The sequence below is a fragment of the Phasianus colchicus genome, chromosome 1 (assembly GCF_987193195.1).
Source record: "Phasianus colchicus chromosome 1, bPhaCol1.hap1.1, whole genome shotgun sequence".
Classification (NCBI taxonomy): Eukaryota; Metazoa; Chordata; class Aves; order Galliformes; family Phasianidae; genus Phasianus; species Phasianus colchicus.
In genome coordinates this window covers 14,856,851-14,876,643 of record NC_143436.1, presented here as the reverse complement: position 1 = coordinate 14,876,643, position 19,793 = coordinate 14,856,851, and the positions used below count along the sequence as shown (strand labels likewise).

At 41.5% G+C, this 19,793-nt stretch overlaps 1 protein-coding gene across 1 annotated transcript; it reads left to right on the top strand.

The window, feature by feature from the left end:
* The first annotated feature begins 9,914 nt into the window (after positions 1 to 9,914).
* On the top strand, positions 9,915 to 14,160 carry SYPL1 (synaptophysin like 1). Its single transcript, XM_031597737.2, has 5 exons — positions 9,915 to 10,078; positions 10,783 to 10,901; positions 12,080 to 12,284; positions 13,071 to 13,259; positions 13,659 to 14,160. Exons 1-5 carry the CDS (start codon positions 10,010 to 10,012, stop codon positions 13,785 to 13,787), a joined length of 711 nt encoding a protein of 236 aa, XP_031453597.1. The 5' UTR covers positions 9,915 to 10,009; the 3' UTR covers positions 13,788 to 14,160.
* The last annotated feature ends 5,633 nt before the right edge of the window (positions 14,161 to 19,793 follow it).

Sequence of the window (19,793 nt, the reverse complement as noted above, 5' to 3'; positions counted from 1 at the left end):
CGGAGGGCAGCGCTGAGGTCTGCTGTGTGTGACAGCGACAGGGCCCGAGGGAACGGCATGGAGCTGCGTCAGGGGAGTCTGGGTGTGGTGTCAGGAACTGGACTCAGTGATCCTTTTGAGTCCCTTCCAGCTTAGGATGTTCTTTGATTCAAAGGATCTGGTGAGGGGCTCTATTCAAAACACGTACAACCATACAGTGAATGGGCACGTCATGATGTATAATGCAGAGAAAAGCCAGCAAAAAAGGATGAATCCACGTAATTAGGAGAGATCATAGTATTTGATAGTATAGGTGAGAATCACATACAGAGAAGAGCATGGTATTCCCACAGGAATGCACACCTATGCATACATCTGCTCACATTGGGTTGATTCTACCTTCATGCTTTTATACTGAAGCCAAGTTCTTCAGATGAAGAAGATGGGAGATGCTCAACAGCACCCATTTTTTAGTTCATGACTTCCAGAAAGTTATTCTTGATTTATACTAGCCTAATGAAAGCACAAGTGAAGCTCCACGGAAAGTTCTGTCAAAATGCTTAGGTCCTAAATTCTGCCTTCCCTTAACAACATGATTTTTAATGAGGTGCTTGAAATTTACAACTTAATGTAAGCTACATCTGAATATGTTATGTGCCAAGCCTAAATATACACTCTTGAAGGAGCTCCAAAAAAAAAGCTGTCTTGGATGCTAACAGGAAAGCATGGAGAAGGTAAAATCATTAGGCACTACGTATGGCCAAGAATTTGTTGTGTGCTCAGTGCAGAAGGGATGAAGAGAGGAAGTAACAGTGGATTTATGCCTCCGCAGCAGCAGCCAAGCTGAGTTAGCCTCGCAGCATGCAGCCCATGGCCCTCCAAGGTCGCTCCAGCTTTATGTTGGAGTAACATGCAGTGCCAAAACATTGCCTGGGGCTGACAGGCTACCAGCAGGACTGATTAAACCAGCTACTGGAAAAATCCCCAGGAAGCTAGGCAAAACATAGCATTTTCAAACGCTGAAACACCAGCTGTATCAATTCCTAGAACTGACTCTGGGATTTGGTTGTTTTAAATTTTAGGTACACACACACACTTACACAGCAGATCGTGACAGTGAGGTGACAGCACAACCACGGCATGCCACAGTCAGGGGTTTCAAAGTGTCGTACACAGGTAAAGTAGCACTGTTTGTGCTCTACAGACGTAGATATGCAGATATTTGCTGGAAGGCATACTGCAGTGGCAGCGGCATCGGGATATATGTAAGAGACCCCAGAGTCACCATGCAATTAGGAAGCCCAGACTTCCCTTCCAGGCTTTCTGTTCTTCAAAATACTCTCACAGCAAAGGGCTCATTTGTGAATATGATGAATGGCTAATGAAAGAGCTCGTCCAGCGGGATGCTTACAGTGCCACGGGCTGAGAGCAGACACAGCAGCATTATCACTGCCTGGCTTCTTGCCAGCCTCCTGCTGCCTTCCACCTCCCGTCTCCTGGAAAATCCACCCAGGTTTGATTAGTGTGAGAGGGCCTCCAGAAAAAAATGAAGGCAAAAAGAAAGAGAGTTGATGTCAGAAGGGAAAAATCAGTTCTATAAGGACTGACATAAGCAGCTAAATGCCTCGAGAAGGTGGGAGAGCAAGGCGAGTCCCTGGAGCAGGGGGAAAGAATTAAACTCCAAGCAACTTCTTGCTCTGTGCCATGACTGTACCCCAGCCCTCCCACAAAAATGCTGTTTCTGGACAGAAAGATTAAAGAGTGGTAAGGACAGCCACCTGCCCTGGAGCACTGTCAGTGATCCTAGCAAACTGGTGAAGCACTGGAATTTGGCTTGGGCACACAGACTCAGTCCCACATAATTCCTAGGCCCAGTTCAGGAGTGAGGATGGCCTGGCCCACCCCACCAGGTCACACTGCCACCTCTGTTTGGAAGGCCCCCAACAACACTTAGTTTACTGGAGTTAAAGCATCTCTGGAAACTTTTCTTCCGTGTTTTACACTGCATTTTTGCCAGCCACCATGATACAGATACGTCTCTGAGAAGGCTTTTTAAAGATTACACTGGAAAGATTCCCAAAGGAAATCTGAAACCTGACTTTTAAGATCTTGATGTGAGGGCCAGGGTTTTTTACAGCTCAAGTAAGTCTGGGTAGCCTATAGGAAGTCCTTTTCTTGTGATTTCTCCGCAGTATTGTTTTCCTAGGATAACTGGGCAACATTGCGTCATCCTTCTCAACTGGTATCCCCATTTGCTCAATGTTCTGCCAAAAAGGCATTTCTGCTGCAGACAAGCAGGTAGTGGCAGTGCCTGAGCGCATTCCCTGGCTCTGAAGGCAGCAGGAGAAGGGCAGAGGTCACCGAATGCCTTCTCAGTTTGTTTCTGCTAAATGTCAAGTGCTGAAGCAGGAGGGATGATGTTAAACATGCAGCTACCAACCCACAGCGCCAAGAGTGCAGTTTGTTGTTCTACGTGAAGCTGGACTCAGCCAAACCCTTGGCTTGCATGAACAACACGGCTCACTCTTTCATTTTGCAGGCAGTGAACGTTTGCACTAAGGATTTATGAACTATTTTTACTGAGCAGCATTTGCATTTAATGGCATTGAGAAGGGCTTTTATATTTACATGGGCTGCTTGAGACTTGTTTTGTGTTTTCATTTCTAGAAAATATAATCCGGTCAAATGATAACAGAATTAACTGCATAGCAACATTTAATTTTATTATGCTCTCTGTTTCAGTTTTTCCTCAATTTCTCACAGCTGTTTGCGTTTTATTTCATCTGTATGTATTTTTACAATCTGTGATCTAAAACACGCAGTCTACCCAGTGCATTTCATTGCTTCCAAAATTTTAACACACTCTTTGCGAGTATCTATTGTGTCCCACTTGGCAAGCAAATAATTCCTGCTGAACCATCTGTATTTGTGCACAGCCGTTCCACCCAAGCACGTAAGACTTCCTTTCTCACAATTTAGAATGAGAAATATCTGTACTGTTGAATAGATTAATTTTTGTTTTGTGGCTTCATGTCCACGACCCAGATTTGAGTTATAAACCTGTCATGTGTCAGGGCTCATTATCCACTGATTGCATAAGCTATTGTTACCAGGATACATTTAGAATTAATCCAAAATTCACAATTAATAATTTGAGCAGTTCTACAAATAAGGCCAACCATTATCTACTGTCTTTTAGTTCAAGTATATTTAAGTTCACTGCCAGAATATCTTCTGAGTCTTTGCTTTCTGATCAGAAATATCTCATCCCCGATCCATATTATTTCATGTAGTTATCTCACTAACTTGTGCGTCAGCAGGTCTTTTAAAGAGCAGCATATACTAAATTTTTGCACAGATAATAAAATAGTAAAATCTGAAATAAATACTGTTTATATCCTTTTTTTGGCTTTGTTTTTCTTTCAAAAATATTATTTTATAAGTAGATATTGATTGAAGACGATTAAGCTAAGCCCTAAAATGTTTGCCCTAAAACATTTTTGTTTTCTCAAGTCCAGTAATGCTTCAGGACTATTTCCATCTGGTAGTAACAGTCCTGTTTATTATGGAACATCTTGGGTTATATTGTGCGTCTGTGCCACAAAATCCATTGAAATCATGCAAAACACCAATGTCTCTGCCAAAGTCAATAAAATTACTGCTTGCTGAAGAAAACAGTAAACAACAGAACTTCATAATGATGACATTAACACATCCTTTGTCAACAGTTGGAAAATCTGGAACCTTAAAAAAATAAAGCAAAGCAATGCATTCTGCTTGCTTGTATAATTAATTATACAAAAACTTCTATTGAGATTTGGTTGGATAGGCAAAATATTGGGGTAGCAGCATTTGTTCAGGATGCAGAGTGGAATGCAGAGTGGAGTGCTACATTTATTCATCCATCAAATAAATGGGCAAGTTCTAAAGCTGCTTTGCTTCTCAGCCTCAGTGTGCCACAAGTCCTTGGAAACTTGAAACTGCTGAGTGGATCTGAGGTGAACTCCAGTCCTGCTCAGAAAAACACAGTGCATTTGGAAGCTCCTGAGGAATCCTGTCCTACCCTGCGCAACTCTCCTGCTCCTTGTGTTCTCAATACAGTGTCCTGAAAGGGAATCATCATCTTCTTTTTTGCAGTGGACATCTGATGTCTTCTGTGAGGGTCAGGTTGTTTCTGGGGAGGGTCAGAAATCACTTTGGCTAAGGAGAAATTTCCAAGATGAGGTAGCTGAAAAAAAGGCATTTCCTGTCTCATCCTATTATATAGCTGCTCCATCCTATTGCAAACTACATCTTGCTTTGTAACAGCACAGGGTTTTGTGCATCTATTTGGTACAAATATATAAGTAAAATAAAAGAAAATAAATTACAAAATGAAATAAATAATGGGTTTTCTTTTTAATCCCAAACAAATGTGTGATAGTGCAAACTTCTGTGGATGGCAGTGTATCCAGGGGTGGAAAACCATTTTTAACCAGCATACTAGTTTAGTTCTCAGAGACAGTTATCAGAAAATGAAAGTAGGAGAAAGAGGAAGGGTTACCTTATTTCATCAAAAAATAAATTCTAAATAGCACTACAGAGATGTGCTTTGCCATAATATACAGGTCGCATGTAGTAATGTTAGGCTTTAATGATTCTAATGCAGAGAAGCTTCTGATGCTTACACAACGTTTGGCTGACCATACTGGTTTGGCTAAAGCAGAGGATAGTTCTACCTCCTTTCTCCCACGCTTTCCACCTTAAATCATCCATAACATTGTTAATATCTTCCCTTCATCCAAGTAATTCATTGTAAATGCATTTCTGTTGGGTTGCACAAGTGACAAACATAAATTAAGAATAATTTATGGTATGAATAATAACTGCCTTCTCCTGAAGCTGGATAACTTCCACGGCATGCTGTATCCCAGCAGGCCACTAGATGGTATGACAGGATACTGTCTGCACAACTGCAACCGCTCAGCACAGCTTCATTCTGCCTGAAGATTCTACAGTGTAAGCTAGAATTTTAAATACAATAGCACACATCATAATTATTGTCTGGTATGTTCCAGAGCTCCATCTTCAGCGATGGCCTTTTGAGGTGTACTCACAGAACAACTCACAGCTCAGCACAGTGCACAGGCTGCCTCACAGCTGACTTGTTAACACCTACAAATGTTGAGCTATGAAAATTAAGGCACGAGGTTCACTTGTAGATTTCCATGAGGAAATCAAACTGCCCGTGAGGAAACTGCAGCTCCAAGAACCTTCTGTGGTGGTAATGCATTAGAAGAGGCTGCCCAGGGAGGTGGTGGAGTCACCATCCCTGGAGGTGTTCAGGAAATGTGGAGATGTGGTGCTTAGGGACATGGTTTAGTGGGCCCTATTGGTGATAGGCGGACAGTGATTCAAGCAGAGAGGGTTTCTAATGTTTCAGCAGTAAAACTGCTAAACAGTCTGGTGGGCAGGGCAGCCCCATGCAGTGGTGTCTCCCAGCCAGATCAGTTCAAAATTAATCATCCTCTCTTGCTTTTTCTATAAACACAGACCCTATGACTTTCCCTGAATTAATTCCTGTTTGGACTGTGTAGGAGATCAGCATGGGAAAGGACATCAAGAATCATCAAGTTCTTTTCCACTGCTATCACAAGTCACAATATCACAAATATTCTGCTGCTGCGAGACACCTCCAGAACCCCACACTTACGCTGCATACTCAACATAAATTACATTCCTTGATTACATGCAGTCATCCCTGTGGTAAAATTGTCTTTTAGTATCAACCTCTTCCTTCCCTGAATCTGTTCTCTGATGTACTTCAAGCCAGCAGTAATATCTTCAGTTACTCTTCACTTTGATGAGCTAAACCATGCAACTTCTTTCAGTCTTAGAAAAGGAGCTCTCCACGACCCTTAACCAATCAGGCAGTTTTAATTCATCTCAGTCAGTGAGGCAGTGCTCAGAGGATGCTCCTTGCAGAGCAGCACTGGCACCTTGCTGTCCCCATTGTATCTTAATGTCTCCATTAGAGATGTGTCTCTAGAGAGCAGGCAGACCCACAGGTTTCTCTCACACCAGACACCCTGACAGCGGCTATATAAGCCCCACAGCTCTGTCTTCTCTTTTCCAAAGAATGAGACTCAGTATCTCGAGAAATTATTTTTACTTCCTCACTAATTTATGCATTCTCAGTTTAAGATAACCAGTTAGTTTCTAATTAAAATCAGTGATTCACATCAGTTAGGTAGCTTCTAATTACATCAGTGTTTCACATCAGTTTTATATTCTTCTCCATTCATCAAGTCTCAGGTCAAATACATGTCACAGTGACAGCTATTAACTGCATCAGCTCAGTATTTTAATCATGCTACTTAAGCACAGGATAAGGCATAGGCCAGTCAGCAAAAACTAACTCCCAAATGACCATATATCTCGAGATAAGCTATGTTTATTTAATTCTCTATTAAGAGGGTTATATTTTTTCCTTAGGAATAGTGATAAATGGACAGGATTGGCCTTGCCATGACATCAGACATCTGGATCCTGAGCAGTGTTTCAAAGATGACTGTCAATCAGTAGTAGTATTACAAGAGCTCTTTTATCAACCTCATCCAAACTGGGCTTGCTGGGTACGGACAGCTGACAGAAAAGCTTTAGCAGATGTGACAAAACACTCTCCTGAGTCCTGCTGGAGTGGCAAGGATTTATTATACTATTAGCACATTAATACTTCTCTGCTTTTTCCCAAATACAGAACATAATATTGATTCTTCCTGCATTTTTTTTTTCCTTTGAGTTGATTCCCACCATTTCTATCTATTCACTTTGGTATAATCTCTTCCTTCTACATTTTAAAAATGCATAGCTGTTGTCTGCAAGTCTGCAGATCATATACTGGTCCCTTGGTCCATTTGCTCTCTTATCACTTTTCTGCAAGAGGCTACCTTCTAGTTTATATTCATTATTAACAGCTTCTCCCACTTGCTGTATAATTTCTATACTTCTTTCACTTTCTCTCTAAGCCAAACCAATTTTCTAAGCAAAATAACTCTCTTCTTCTGTAGTGCTCTTTTTCATTGCTCTTAAACAGTTTCATGGTTTACCTGCTTAAATTCTTCCTTGCAGAGATTCGATTTAGAATCGGGTTTAGCTTATGAAATTGGCACTGTGAAAGCATCATCTACATTTAATATGTTTGATACCACTTTGGAATGCAACCTATTAGCAAAAATGTTCCAAAATGCTTTTAACCCCAGTGAAGAGATAAGTTATATGGAGTGAGAAATTAAGAGCCTTTTACAGTTTTGAATTAATGAGCCCACAGCTAGAATACAGCATGAAGTTGAGAGTACTTCCCTATCAGGTATCTGATACCTGGAGAGACTTTGGGAAAAAAAAAATCAATTAGGGACTGAGAGCATTTTTGAAGAATGCTTTAAATAAGGAAATACTTTTAACCAACTAATGAGTGGAAAAGGAGAGGAATCAGACAAATGCCTATGTGTACTTTTATAGAGATGTTCTGCTTCTGAGGTTTAAGTAGAAGATGGGGAGGAAGAAAGATAGAGAAACAAAGAAAAATACTGAGATATATTGGATGTAGGGGGATTGCTTGGGGTATTTAGACTGAAACGAATACCAGTTTCATACAGAATGGTTTTTCCTGTGCACACAGCTTCTCTCACAGTGGTGGAGAAAATAACCAAATAGATCTTCCATCTTTTCTCTTGACCTGTCCCTTTTTTAAATCTTATTTAACTCCTTAAAAGAACTGGCTGCTCAAGGCAGCTAGGCTAATTAGTGTGGCTCAAACACTCAACATTGGTTGTTTTTTCTTGGTATGTTGTGATGAGATTCATGTACTACACAGACAGTAGGGCTCATAGACTGTCTCCCACAGGGTACATTTTCCTGGTTCAGTCACTACTCATTTAACTCAGGCGAAATAGCACTGAACTGTGACAGATCCTTACAAGAGGCAATTTCACCAACCACATTAGAAATACTCCTATTAACACAGAAAAAAAAAAAAAAAAAAACAAGAAAAAAAAAAACATCAGCTCCACAGAGACTTCTCCACCAGAGTTCAATCTCACAAGATCTTCACAGCCTAAAGAAAAGAACACTTCAGCTGTGCCACTGCAATATCCCTGTGAAAGAGCTCTGCCGTGGTCTTGTTCCCTAACCTGTACCCACCATTCGACTCTATTAAGTTTAACAGAGATTACTTTCAGCACCAAAATAACAAATTCCTTTGCAACATTAGTCAATGAAATCAAATTTGTCATAACCAATGAAATAACAAATTTTGTAATCTTAGACCTTCTCTTGGTCAGGTAGCCTGTGCTGAGCATATCTAGAGTAGCCCCAAAGCTGCAGGATGGATGCCCTGGAAGACAGCTCTGCCCTGAGCTGCTACAGGTCTGACAGCTGTGCTGAACAACACATCTTCAGGAGCTGGAGCTCTCTCAAGGCTCCACATTTCCAGCACAATACCAGCGCACACACAGGTGTTGCCCCGTTACAGGAAGCTTTCAAAGCGAGGCTGGATGGGGCTCTGGGCAACCTGGTCAACTGGGAGGTGTCCCTGCCTATAGCAGGGTGTTAGAACTAGATGATCTTAAAGGTCCCTTCCAACCCAAACTATTTTATTATTCTATGATCATCACTGGCCTTGTTACTTTCATTTTGAAATGCAGTTCTGCAGACTGGTGATTTAGGTCCCTGCTGTCCTGAAGTTCCCACTAGTGTGATACCCTGCTGTCATTTCTAACCACACAGAGTGTTTTAGTAGCTTATTCCAAGGAATGACTGATCATTTTTGTGCTTCGAAGGCATACGCAGACAGAAATAAGATGATACCAAGTTTCAAAAATCAATTCTAGCATATGCTTAACGATGCCTATACACTCTGCTGGAGTGCTGAGAGGTCTGGCACCCTGTCCTAGCTCCCTGAGTGCCTGCCGCACGGCCTCACACCTCCAAGGAAAGCTGCACAACTAGCCTTCGCTATGCAGGTGCTCTCACCCTTCAGTGCCCTCTGCATCATTTGTGTTTTGTAGCCACAGATGCACATTCTTGGAGAGTTCCAATATAGAAGCCAACTAATTACCATTTATAACTAATTAATAATTAATTTGTAAGTTGATCTTAACAGCAAGATGACACTTTAATAACTAGTTTAATACTAATGCTGGTGAGCCTGAAGTGACATCAGATTTAAAAGTAGTTTACAGATTTTGGTGTAAATAGGATCAGTGACACTAATTCACTGTATTGTGAGGCACCAACATCATTTTCATGTAATAAACGAGCCCACTCTACTCATTTTACTAGTTTATATAATCCTCACAGACAGGCACATCAAAATGAGACAGCTGCGGATTGACAGTATTTCGTCCGTGCAGTTCGTGTTACACTGACAAGCACACACGAGAACAAAGCAGAAGTCACCAGCCAGGGAGGAGGCTGCCAGGTTGTGCAACTACATGTATAACACAGCAGCAAAATGAACCGTCCTTTTCACAGCTTTACATTGGGCAGCCTCCAGGAGCCCATAGCAGCTGGCAGATCTCAGCACCTCTCGCTCTCCACACAGTAAGCTCCTTCTTGCACAAAGAAGCAAATTGTGTGATAATGTCACACCCTGCTGCAGTGTCAATTGTATGAGCTTCAACAAGACCAAGTGCTGAGTCCTGCACTCCTGGGTATTTCACAAAACAGCCAAAGCTGTTCCTACCCCTGACTGCCCTGCTACCCCAGGTGAGATCCCAACTCACGTCCTCCACGGCAGCAGCAGTCATCTTACACAGCTGGACCCTTGCATAGGGTCCCAGTGTGATGGAACAGGGAGCAGGGCCATCAGCAGTGCAAGGTCCTATGCAGCAAGGCCATCCCCGTATGAGGTAATGGGGGCGGGGCTGCCTACAGTGTGATGTGAGTGGGTGGGGTGGAGCCTGGCAATGGCTCTAAAGGGGCTGCCTGGGGACCTAGGGGGTACTAGGGGTTTCTCTGGGACTTGCAGGCTGCTCTGTGGTCTTCCAGGATGTTTGGCTTGCAGGTGGACTATGGCTTGCTGCTGGAGCCCCTGGGCTTCATCAAGGTCCTCGAATGGGTGAGTGGGACAGGAAAGGCCCCACTGGGGTTGGTAGTTTGTCCTCCTGCTCAAAGCTTGACTGCCGTGGCTGTGCAGTCCTCAGCAGGAGTATGTTGGTTGGCTGCCTGTTGGTCCATTCTGTGTGTTGTGCAGCTACGAGTGGCTGCTCTGCAAAGAGCTGCTCCTCAGGTCCCCTCTAGGAGGGAAGGAAGCACTTCTGCAGATGAATAACATGATGTACTAATCACTGCTGTTACAGCAACTTGGGCTGCTGGGTGGTAGTATCTTACATCCTGCTTGTAGGAGCTGTGGAGTTTCCCTACTTCACAGAGGGCAAGCAGGAGCTACTTAGAGATATAGCTTCTTGCTATGTCAGCATACAGTTGTGGGTGTCTGAGACTCCTAGAAGTGCTTATTAATTACAGGAGATACTGTGCTGGCTTTCCCTGACAGCATCCAAATCAAAATGGTACTTCCTCAATAGAGCTGAGTGGAGTGTAAACAAGAATCTTTGAAACTGACTTGTTTGTTTGCTTTTTTCCAATTATTTCTATAGAAACATGGTGCATTGATTCCTTCTTGCTTTTGCTTTAGTGCTCTTTCATTAATAACTTATTTGTTTGCTTAGTTCTTGGTTCTTATTAACTCTTTCTGCTAAGAGGCTGGGATGGTTTCCTTTGACCTCTAGTGATGTGTGCTAATGTCTTTGTTTCCATCTCTAGATTTTTTCCATCTTTGTTTTTTCAACATGTGGAAGCTTTCATGGGGAAACTACCCTTCTAGTTTCCTGCAAGGGTGTGGTGAACAAAACAGTTACAGCTGTGTTTGCCTATCCATTCAGGTGAGATTAATCTGTTCAGCTGTTACTCACATACACTGATTATTTTTTCTTCTATCTTTCTCCTTGTGAACAGCTCACATACACAAACTAATATTATGACCCTCTTGACTTGATCTGTGGTAGTTGAAGGGAAAGAAGTATTAAGGTATAATAGTTGAAAGCACTCTGGTCATTGGTGTGCTGTGAGGCAGGGAGGTAGAGGTGACAATTGGCTGTTAATATTTTGTATTATTTTACCCTAAGCTATATTCTGCCTGTGTGGGAAAGCTACATAAAGTGATTAATCGGCAGAACAGTGCAAGTAATCATAGAATCATTGAGGCTGGAAAAGACCTCTAAGATTATCTACAGTCTTAGCAACCTCTTTCTTTCAACATAGTTGATCTGGGGACCCAGGTAGGACTGTTTTTGATGTGCTGTTGTCATGATATCTTCATACAAAGGCAGAATGGAGAAGATTAACTTCACAGTTTATTCCACTACAGTGTTTCTGAGGCTTTGCAGTACATGACTAAATACTCTGCTGTGATTATAATGTAAATGCAAGCTGCTTTCTTGAAGCATGAGGAAGAAGGCTTATTCTTTCTTCTAACTTTGGCACAATCATAAGAAGTACATGTGTTATTTGCATGTTCAGTAGGCATATGTGTAATGATAGAAATGGATTCTGATGCTAGCATGTAAAGACCACTACAGAAGTACAGAGCTTAGTCACAAACCTCAGCATTGTAGCAGCACTTGGAGGAGAAGATAGAAATCTGAAATGCTTCTGTGCTGGTCATTGAGCTTCCTTTGCTTAAAGATTCAGTGCTTGCATTTGTGTGTAGATATGCAGTTGCTTCTTTTTAAGTCTTGCCCTTCACCTTCACTCCACCTTTAAGTGCTAGCCTCCAAAATATGTCTGCTTCTGAATGGGGGCTACTTTCTTCAGTTAGTCTAAATGTAAGATCAACATTTTTCTCTTCAAGCTACTGTTGCCTATCAATGTAGGATAGGGAACAATCTTCAGAGATATCTGTGTACCTCTGTATTGTATAACTGATAATGTTATTCAAACAATTTCTCTACAATCTTAAACAACTAGCATGCTGAAGGAAGCAGTGGTGTTGTGAAGCATGACTGTATGAAGCTTCCTCTGCATAGTAGACTATAACTATGTAATATTTTATCTTTTCTAGGTTGAATACTGTTCAATTTAGTGCACCAGATTCTAATCGCTGTGGTGGTACTTGGACTGACATTTATCTTGTGGGCAACTTCTCCTCTTCTGCACAGTTCTTTGTTACACTTGCAGCATTGGTTTTCCTCTACTGCATTGCTGCCCTAGTAGTGTATATTGGATATAAACATGTGTATCAGCACAACAGCAAGTTTCCACTAACTGTAAGTATAAGTATTTCTGTGTCTTATCTTTTTGTACTCCTAAGAAGGATGAAAAATACTGTTAACATGCCAAATCTGAATTAATGTATGAATATTCAGTAGTTCCAAAAGCATGTGGAGTGTGAGCCATGTATCTTGGATTTGTGGCTACAGCACTTGAGCAAAAGGAGGAAGGAACCCAAAGTCCTTTAATATCCACGGCATCTTGTCCTATACATCTACTGAAGTGAAGACTAGAATGAAAGTCTTCCTAAAGTGAACAGTGTCTTCCCCACAACTTATCTTTAGTATGTATTTGAGTATACAGTTACTCCATGGGGAGAGGTCTCTCTTTTTAGTCACTGGGAACTACCTGCTCTGTAGAGTATCTGCTGTGCAGATGTGATAGATGGAGGGATCCTTAGAGCGTTCTTGGGTATGATCTGGAATATCTCTCAATCCTAGTGACCTTTCCAGCCAAACTTTGGGATATCAGCAGTCCAGACTGGAATCACCCTACTATCCCAATTTTGTAAGACTTTAATTTTTAGGAAGTGCCAGCCAACTGGCTTAGAAACAAATTTGTTTCCAAGGATAAAATTTCTTATTGCTTGATAGATACAAAAGACTGATACACAACTTTATAATCCATGTTGACTTATAATTACAATACTGTTAATGTCTGATATGCTTGTGTTCATTAGTACTGATATGGTTATTCTAATGTAGTTGACACAGTCTCTGCCTTGTTCTCTTGTGTACTTACAATTTCTTTTAAACCTTTTAATGAGTACTTCTCTTTTGTAGGACTTGGCTGTAACTATTGTAACAACCTTTCTGTGGCTGGTCAGTACTTCTGCTTGGGCAAAGGCACTTGCTGATATAAAAATATCAACAGGGGCTGGCATTATTTCACTAATGGACTCTTGCAAAGCTCCAGAAACAACTTGTCATTTTGGCTCTGTGACCAGCATGAGATCTCTGAATGTATCTGTGGTATGTATGTCTTATGCCATGCAGCATTCAATGAATGTTATAAAATGCAGATGGTAGCTGAGAAGCATATTTTCATTACGTGTGTTAAGATTGCTTTGTGGGGATATTGGTTATACTACGATACAATGCTGATACCTTTTTTCCTTTTAAAAAAAAAAAAGGAAACTCCTCTCTTCCTATAAAGGAATATAAACAACTTGAAGGATTTATCTTTAGAGTTGTTAGATGTGGTAGTTCCTAGACACACTCTAGAGCATATACAGGTGTCTTCTGTCATCTCTTTGGTTTGGAGAGCTGTTTCTGGCTTGTTTAGAAGTCATTCTGTGTTGCTGGGTTGGTTTTTTGTTGGTTTTTTTTTGTTGTTGTTTAACCTAAGCTCACTTCTTTCTTAACCTACAGGTATTTGGTTTACTTAATATGGTTTTGTGGGGAGGAAATATCTGGTTTGTGTACAAGGACACCAACTTGCACAGCCAGTTAATCAGAGGTTCTCAAGTTCCAGGGGCATATTCAGCTCAAAGAATATAAGAACAAGATTATACTTTGGAGTGCTTCTACTTCTACATCAGACTGCCAAGAACATGGAGCCAACAGGATTTATTTCAGTAATAACTGATGGTACAGACTTCTGTTTCATATGAAGTATTACCTTGATGTAGTCTTCAATATTTCAACTGAATTGTTACCTTGAAATATATTATGCCTTAATAAAAAGGCTGTACAACTTTGTGCAATATTTTTAAGAGAAAATGTTGAGGTCACCTAAATGCTGGCACCTGGGGGGGTTCTTACGTTAACCTCATAGGAGGGATGGGGAAGGAGCACCTGTGTTTGAATTATAACTGCAGCCTATCTAGTTCTAATAAGCCTTTACTGGAAAAAAAAAAAAAAGCAAATACAACTAGAATGTGAAATCCAGTGAAAATGAAGACCATCTTCTTGGTAAGATGGATACCATGCAAAAGCCATCTGCATAAAGCCTGGAGCTCTGTCAGGATTGTGGATGTCACACCTAGATTTGCAGGTACTCCCTTCAGATTACAGCATCAAATCTGTCAACATGTCTTTTTTGGAGGACATTAATTTCTGTTTAATATAATAATACTGTTTCCTATCTTAGGGTAATTTTCAGACAAGGGAACTAGTATTTCAGCATAAGTTCACTTATCAAAGGTGTGTGTGTACAGCAAGTGACTTAAGTCTCAGAACTTGCTCACATATTGTGGACTCCAAGGCTAATATATTCTAATGGCTAATATCATTCAGAGGAAAGAATAAAGACTCTGATATGTACAGTCTTTGCATATGAAAGGGTTGGACTAGAGCTGTCTGGATATAAGGAAGTCTTCATTGACACTGCTCAGCTCACTTGTATTTACTGAGAGCAATACTTGATGGTTCCTGTGGATATCTATGTGAAGATACTGGACTAATTGCCTAGATAGTGTTTTGTCTAACAAACTCTTGTTTAATCTTTAATCATGAAACTAAACAAAGGTGTGCCACTGTATATGATGCAAACTTCAACTGTTGAATGTACAAGAGCTGTATTTCTGATAGTAAGCTTCTAAGTATAATAAAGTTAGTGTGGCTGCTGCAAAAAGAGTGTACCTTGTGTCCTTACTGCTGTAATAGATGCAGACATGTTGGGATGTGGCTCTAGCTACTTCTGACCTTGCTAGCTGAATGAGATAACCGCTGTGGAAGAGCAGTTAGGCTGATGCCTTGAATTGGATTTTAGTGGGTGATTTATTTTTTTTTTGGCTTTGATGTATTTTAATTTTTCTCCTTTTTTTTTTGGGTGAAGATATTTTTTCCTTTTTGAGAGGACCATCTCTTACTTGAGCAGATTACAATTACCTGGTGCTGTGCAGCACTTCTGTCAGCCTGTTATGTGGTGCCTTTTATTACTTTTAACTGTCCAAAGCTTAATTTGAGTTTTATTTCAGAAGCATTAAGAAATGCAGTGTTCGCACGGCCTTTTTAAAGGACGTTCTGTTTCTTCCCCATTTGAGGGTAAGGGTTTTGAAAGCTATGGGTATCTCACTATTTCCTGTCTATCAATACCAATTCTTACTGATAAATAGGCGAGCCGGTTTTATTTTATAATCACTCATGAACCAAGCACTGTATCACCTTACAAAGGCTTATTTTGAGGGAATGTGGGAGAAAAGTAGTGCTCAACTTCAATCCACGTGTCAGGGGTATGACATGCAAAATCAAAATGTGGTCTCCTTGAGACCTTTTCCTCAGTATGAAAGAGACATTGAGGTGCTGGAGCAGGTCCAAAGAAGGGGCAACAAGGCTTGTGAAGGGCTTGGAGAATATGCCCTATGAGGAGTGACTGAAGGAACTGAGGCTGTTTAGTCTGTGGAAAAAGGTGGCTGAGGGGAGACCTTTATTGCTCTCTTCAACTACCTGAAAGGTGCTTACAGCGAGAGCGGGGTTGTCCTGTCACTAGTGAGAAGAGACCGAGGGGAAGTGGCCTCAAGGTGCACTAGGGTAAGTTTTTTAGGTTGGATGCCTTTACAGAAAGGGTTGTTAAGGAAAGGGTTGTTAAGCACTGGAATAGGCTTCCCAGGGAGGTGGTTGAATCACCATCCCTGGTTATGTTTTAAAAACTGTTTGGATGTGGTGCTCAGAGACATGATTTAGCAGAGGGTTGTTAGAGTAGTATGGTTAGGCTGTGGTTGGACTCGATGATCTTAAGGCCACTTCCAATTTAAGTGATTCTATATTCCCTGCATCTCGCTTTCACTAACTCAAGAAAGCTGTTTGCTGCACCCTTTGGTGGGCAAGGTGTGATTCTTAGCCTAAAAAGGCTAAGAGGGTGGGAGAAGTGACATGTTGAATGAGCTACACCTGGTACAGGTTTGTTCAGGGTTTGGTGTGGTGGTTTTTTTTTTGTGACTTTGTGGATTTTTTTGGTAGCAGCAGTGATTTGTTGTTAGTCTGCTCTGCTCTGTTTATGTAACTGGTGTTAACTGAACATGTGGCTCAATGCCAGCTCTGAGGGTATTCTTTAGGACCACCCAGTATAAATTGCTCTGCAGATGCTTTCTTCTTAAGGACTGATAAAACTGTCAACATGTTTTGATTTGGCAGTGCTGTTAGTCTTTATATTCAAAAATTCTCAGGCAGTCAGTGGTTGGTGTTAATGTAGTGCTTGACTGAACCGTCTCCACAGCCTTGCTTGGGTATCTCTTCTGTGTGAATTGCCAGGATGTGTGCTGTTAGTAGTCTTATGCTCTTGGCACTTTCTTTGCATCAAGCCTTCAGAAGATGATTCCTGGCTGGGTTAGGTTTCTGTCATTTCAGTAGTCTTAATTGTGTCTTGAAGCTTCACCAGCATTACTGATGTCAAGTGCTGAGCTTCATCTTGCCTTTCATCTCTGCTACCAGCTGGGTTGTGCCCAATTGCATTGGGCTATAAATAGCGTGGATTTTGTTGAAAGGCTGCAATTACAATGCTTAGGCGTTAGCTAATGCAGGGCATGAAGCTTTTATCAAGATTTAAAGTACTGAGCCAGATAGTTGATTATGAATATAAGGAATATTTTTAAGTGGTCTTGCACTAACTGTTTTCCTGTCTTCCAAGAACATGTGCCAAAAACAACCTCTGTGGTGTCCTTGCTGACCTCTTCTCTGGTATCAATTCCATGCCCCAAGTACTAATTTCAAACCTTAAATTCTGACTTCTCCTTGAAGAGATTTCTTTAATTAAGGACTGCCCTGACAGTTATCACCAATGGCTGCTTTTTTGTAACAGTATGTTTATATCATGTGTACAGATGGGAAGAGAAAAAAAAGTGTTGGTTAAAAAGGGGGGGAAGGGGAAGCAAAAATTACTTTGCTGCTTATAAGGTTTTTTCACTTGTGGGGCAGGAGGGGGATGTCAAAACTATTGGTTCTTCTTAGTGTTTCTGATAGAATTATAGACACTTGAGACTAAGATTAAAAAAAAAAAGCTGTAGGATCACTACTACAGGCTTACCACAAAGACAACATTTAGGCGTTAAAGTAATTCCATTGCTATATTTTTAATTTTGGAGCAAACTGGTATTTGTGACTTGATCAAAGCTTGCACTGCTTTGAGCAAGGTTGAACCAAGTTTTTTTTTCCAAGTTCTGTACTGTTTTCTTTTTCACCTCGTGGAAGACTGTTTCCCTTTGTACCTTGTTTTTCTCTTTTAGCCAGAGGCTCACTGTTTGCATGATGCTTACTTCAAGTACACATTGATTCCTAAGGTCTAAAATTTCTGAGTTTGCTTATTGCTTAAGGAGATAAATAGCTAATTATAGACTAATTAGGCTCTTCAATCTCATAATTCTTTAGGGCTTAAGGTTATATACAATGTGTATTACTATTTTTTCCTTTAATAGTGTTTTTTTTAAATAAAATTAACAAAATCTTGTTCCTGTCTATTTGCCACCTGAAGCTCCAGTTCTACAATGAGCTAGCTGGCTGTCACAGAAAATGCTGTTGGAGTCAGAGGTGTATTTTTTGTCATAAAATGGTAGTTGTGTGTATTTCTGCACATGAGAGAAGGAAGGGATTAGATCAGTGTATTCTTCATTGGCCAAGGTCTAGCCTGCAAGTGAAGCTGAAACAAAGCTGGGGTTTAACATGGTCTCCTTCTGAAAGGTCTGTATGAAGAGGTATTCCTGTTCCCTGTAGTCTGAAGCTCTCTTACACGTGTAGATGAAATGTGTTCTATCCCTGGAGTGCTTCCCTTAGAAGACAGACAAAATGTGGCAAATGAGACTAAAATTGGTAAAATATACATAAATGGATATAATTTCAGAAGAAACTCAAATGGAGCATGCTACGTTTGCAATCATCAATCGGGTAAATGTTAATGGTGTCCTGGCTCTGCAAGCCGAGGTGAATGTGATACACAGTCCACAGCAAGCAAGATTTCAGAAAGAATAACCAAGCGTCCCTTCCTTGTTCGTTAGGATAAGGCTTGTTTTGCTTCAAAAAGAGAGGATTGCTGTAGGATATTGCTGGCTTTGATGTCTGTTGGAGTCTTGCAGCTGAGCTGAGATGGGACTTGGTGCAGCAGGAGCAAGCAGCTGCTCTCATTTACACTGGACACCCACAAAGGGCTGAGGAGCCTTTGCTTTGAATTGATAACACATCCGTGCTGGCAGCACTGAGATGCTTACTGCTGCTTAGTGCCTTATTTACTGACAAAAGCAAGGAGGGGAGGAGGGGGGGAACCTGCCTGGTTTACCAGCTTTATCTTGACTGCATGAGTATCTCTGTGGCTAACAGGAGATGCAATGCGCTTATCCCTCTGTGCTGAGGAAACAGAGCTTGGAGATCTGCCAGGTCTCTCCACTGAGCTGTCCTCAGCTGGCAACAATCCTGGCAGCCTTCAGTAATGCAAGCTCAAAAATCTTCAGAGTGTGTGTGGATCCTCCTGGTAGCAAGCTGTAGCTATTCAGCTCTAGCACATGCACTGAGGTGTGATTTGTGGTGTGGTTGTGAAGGGCTGCCATCAGAAGCCCAGGGGAGGAAGGGAGGCTGGACGGTGGCAGTGGAAGAAAATGGAGCAAAGGGTTGGTATGGGATATCACTGGGGAACTTTCAGGCTGAGGACAAAATCCTGTCATTAAGAGATGTCAAAGGAACTGGCTAACTTGTGGCTTAGGGCCCATGACCTGTGATCTGAGGGCCAGATCTGCACAGCTGTGCTGAGAAATGTACTTGCTGAGTGCATCAAGTCCCAGAAGAGCCACTGCTATGGCAGTTGGCATGCTGTTGGCAGTGGGTGTAGATATTGCCACAATCCTGCAGGAAAAGCCATAGGAATTGAAGTCCAAGAGAGATCTGGCCGCATCACGTCTCCTGTAGGTCATATGAGTGGAGTCACTCTGGGACCTGTATCGTCCCTGGAGATGTTCAAGAAACATGGAGATGCAGCACTGAGTGATGCGATTTACTGGGCATGGTGAAGGAACCTGGCTCAATGTTATTGCTGCCAGCTACCTATGCCCTGCCAGTGAGGAGTGGCTTGTACTTGGCACTGCATCCAGCTAATATATGAGCAATTCCTCATTTATTCATAAAATGAACTTGTTGGCTGAAGAAGGTGTTACTGCTGTCAGCTGCATTTTCTTCTTACCAGTCTGCTGGGCAGTTTGCCTTAACGCAGCCATGAAGGAGGCTCTGTACAGGTCCCTTAGAGCCTGATTCTCAATCTGAGTAAAAGCTGGTATAGCAGATGCTCCAACAAGTTTACTCAATTAATTTCAGTTTGATTCAAGTATTTTTCTACAAGTATTTTTCTACAGATACCACACTCTGGACCACAGCTGTGCTTTCACTCTGTGGCCCAGGTTCCATAGCTATCTGTCCTAAATTCCCTGGGCTGTTTCTTGCACTGTAAAGCAGCTGGGGTTCTGCTTGCTGCACCTCCCCACTTTGGGGTGGTAACCTGTCAGTTGTTACACTTACTGCTGCTCCCAGCTCATTTTTATTTTCCCATGTATACACATCATTCCCTAAATCATTTTCCTCTGGTGACTT

Coding starts and splice junctions, on each gene's coding strand:
- SYPL1 (XM_031597737.2), top strand. CDS start 10,010: ATGTTTGGCTTGCAGGTGGACTATGGCTTGCTGCTGGAGCCCCTGGGC. Junction 10,079..10,782: donor TCATCAAGGTCCTCGAATGG/GTGAGTGGGACA, acceptor TTCCATCTCTAG/ATTTTTTCCATCTTTGTTTT. Junction 12,285..13,070: donor ACAGCAAGTTTCCACTAACT/GTAAGTATAAGT, acceptor TCTCTTTTGTAG/GACTTGGCTGTAACTATTGT.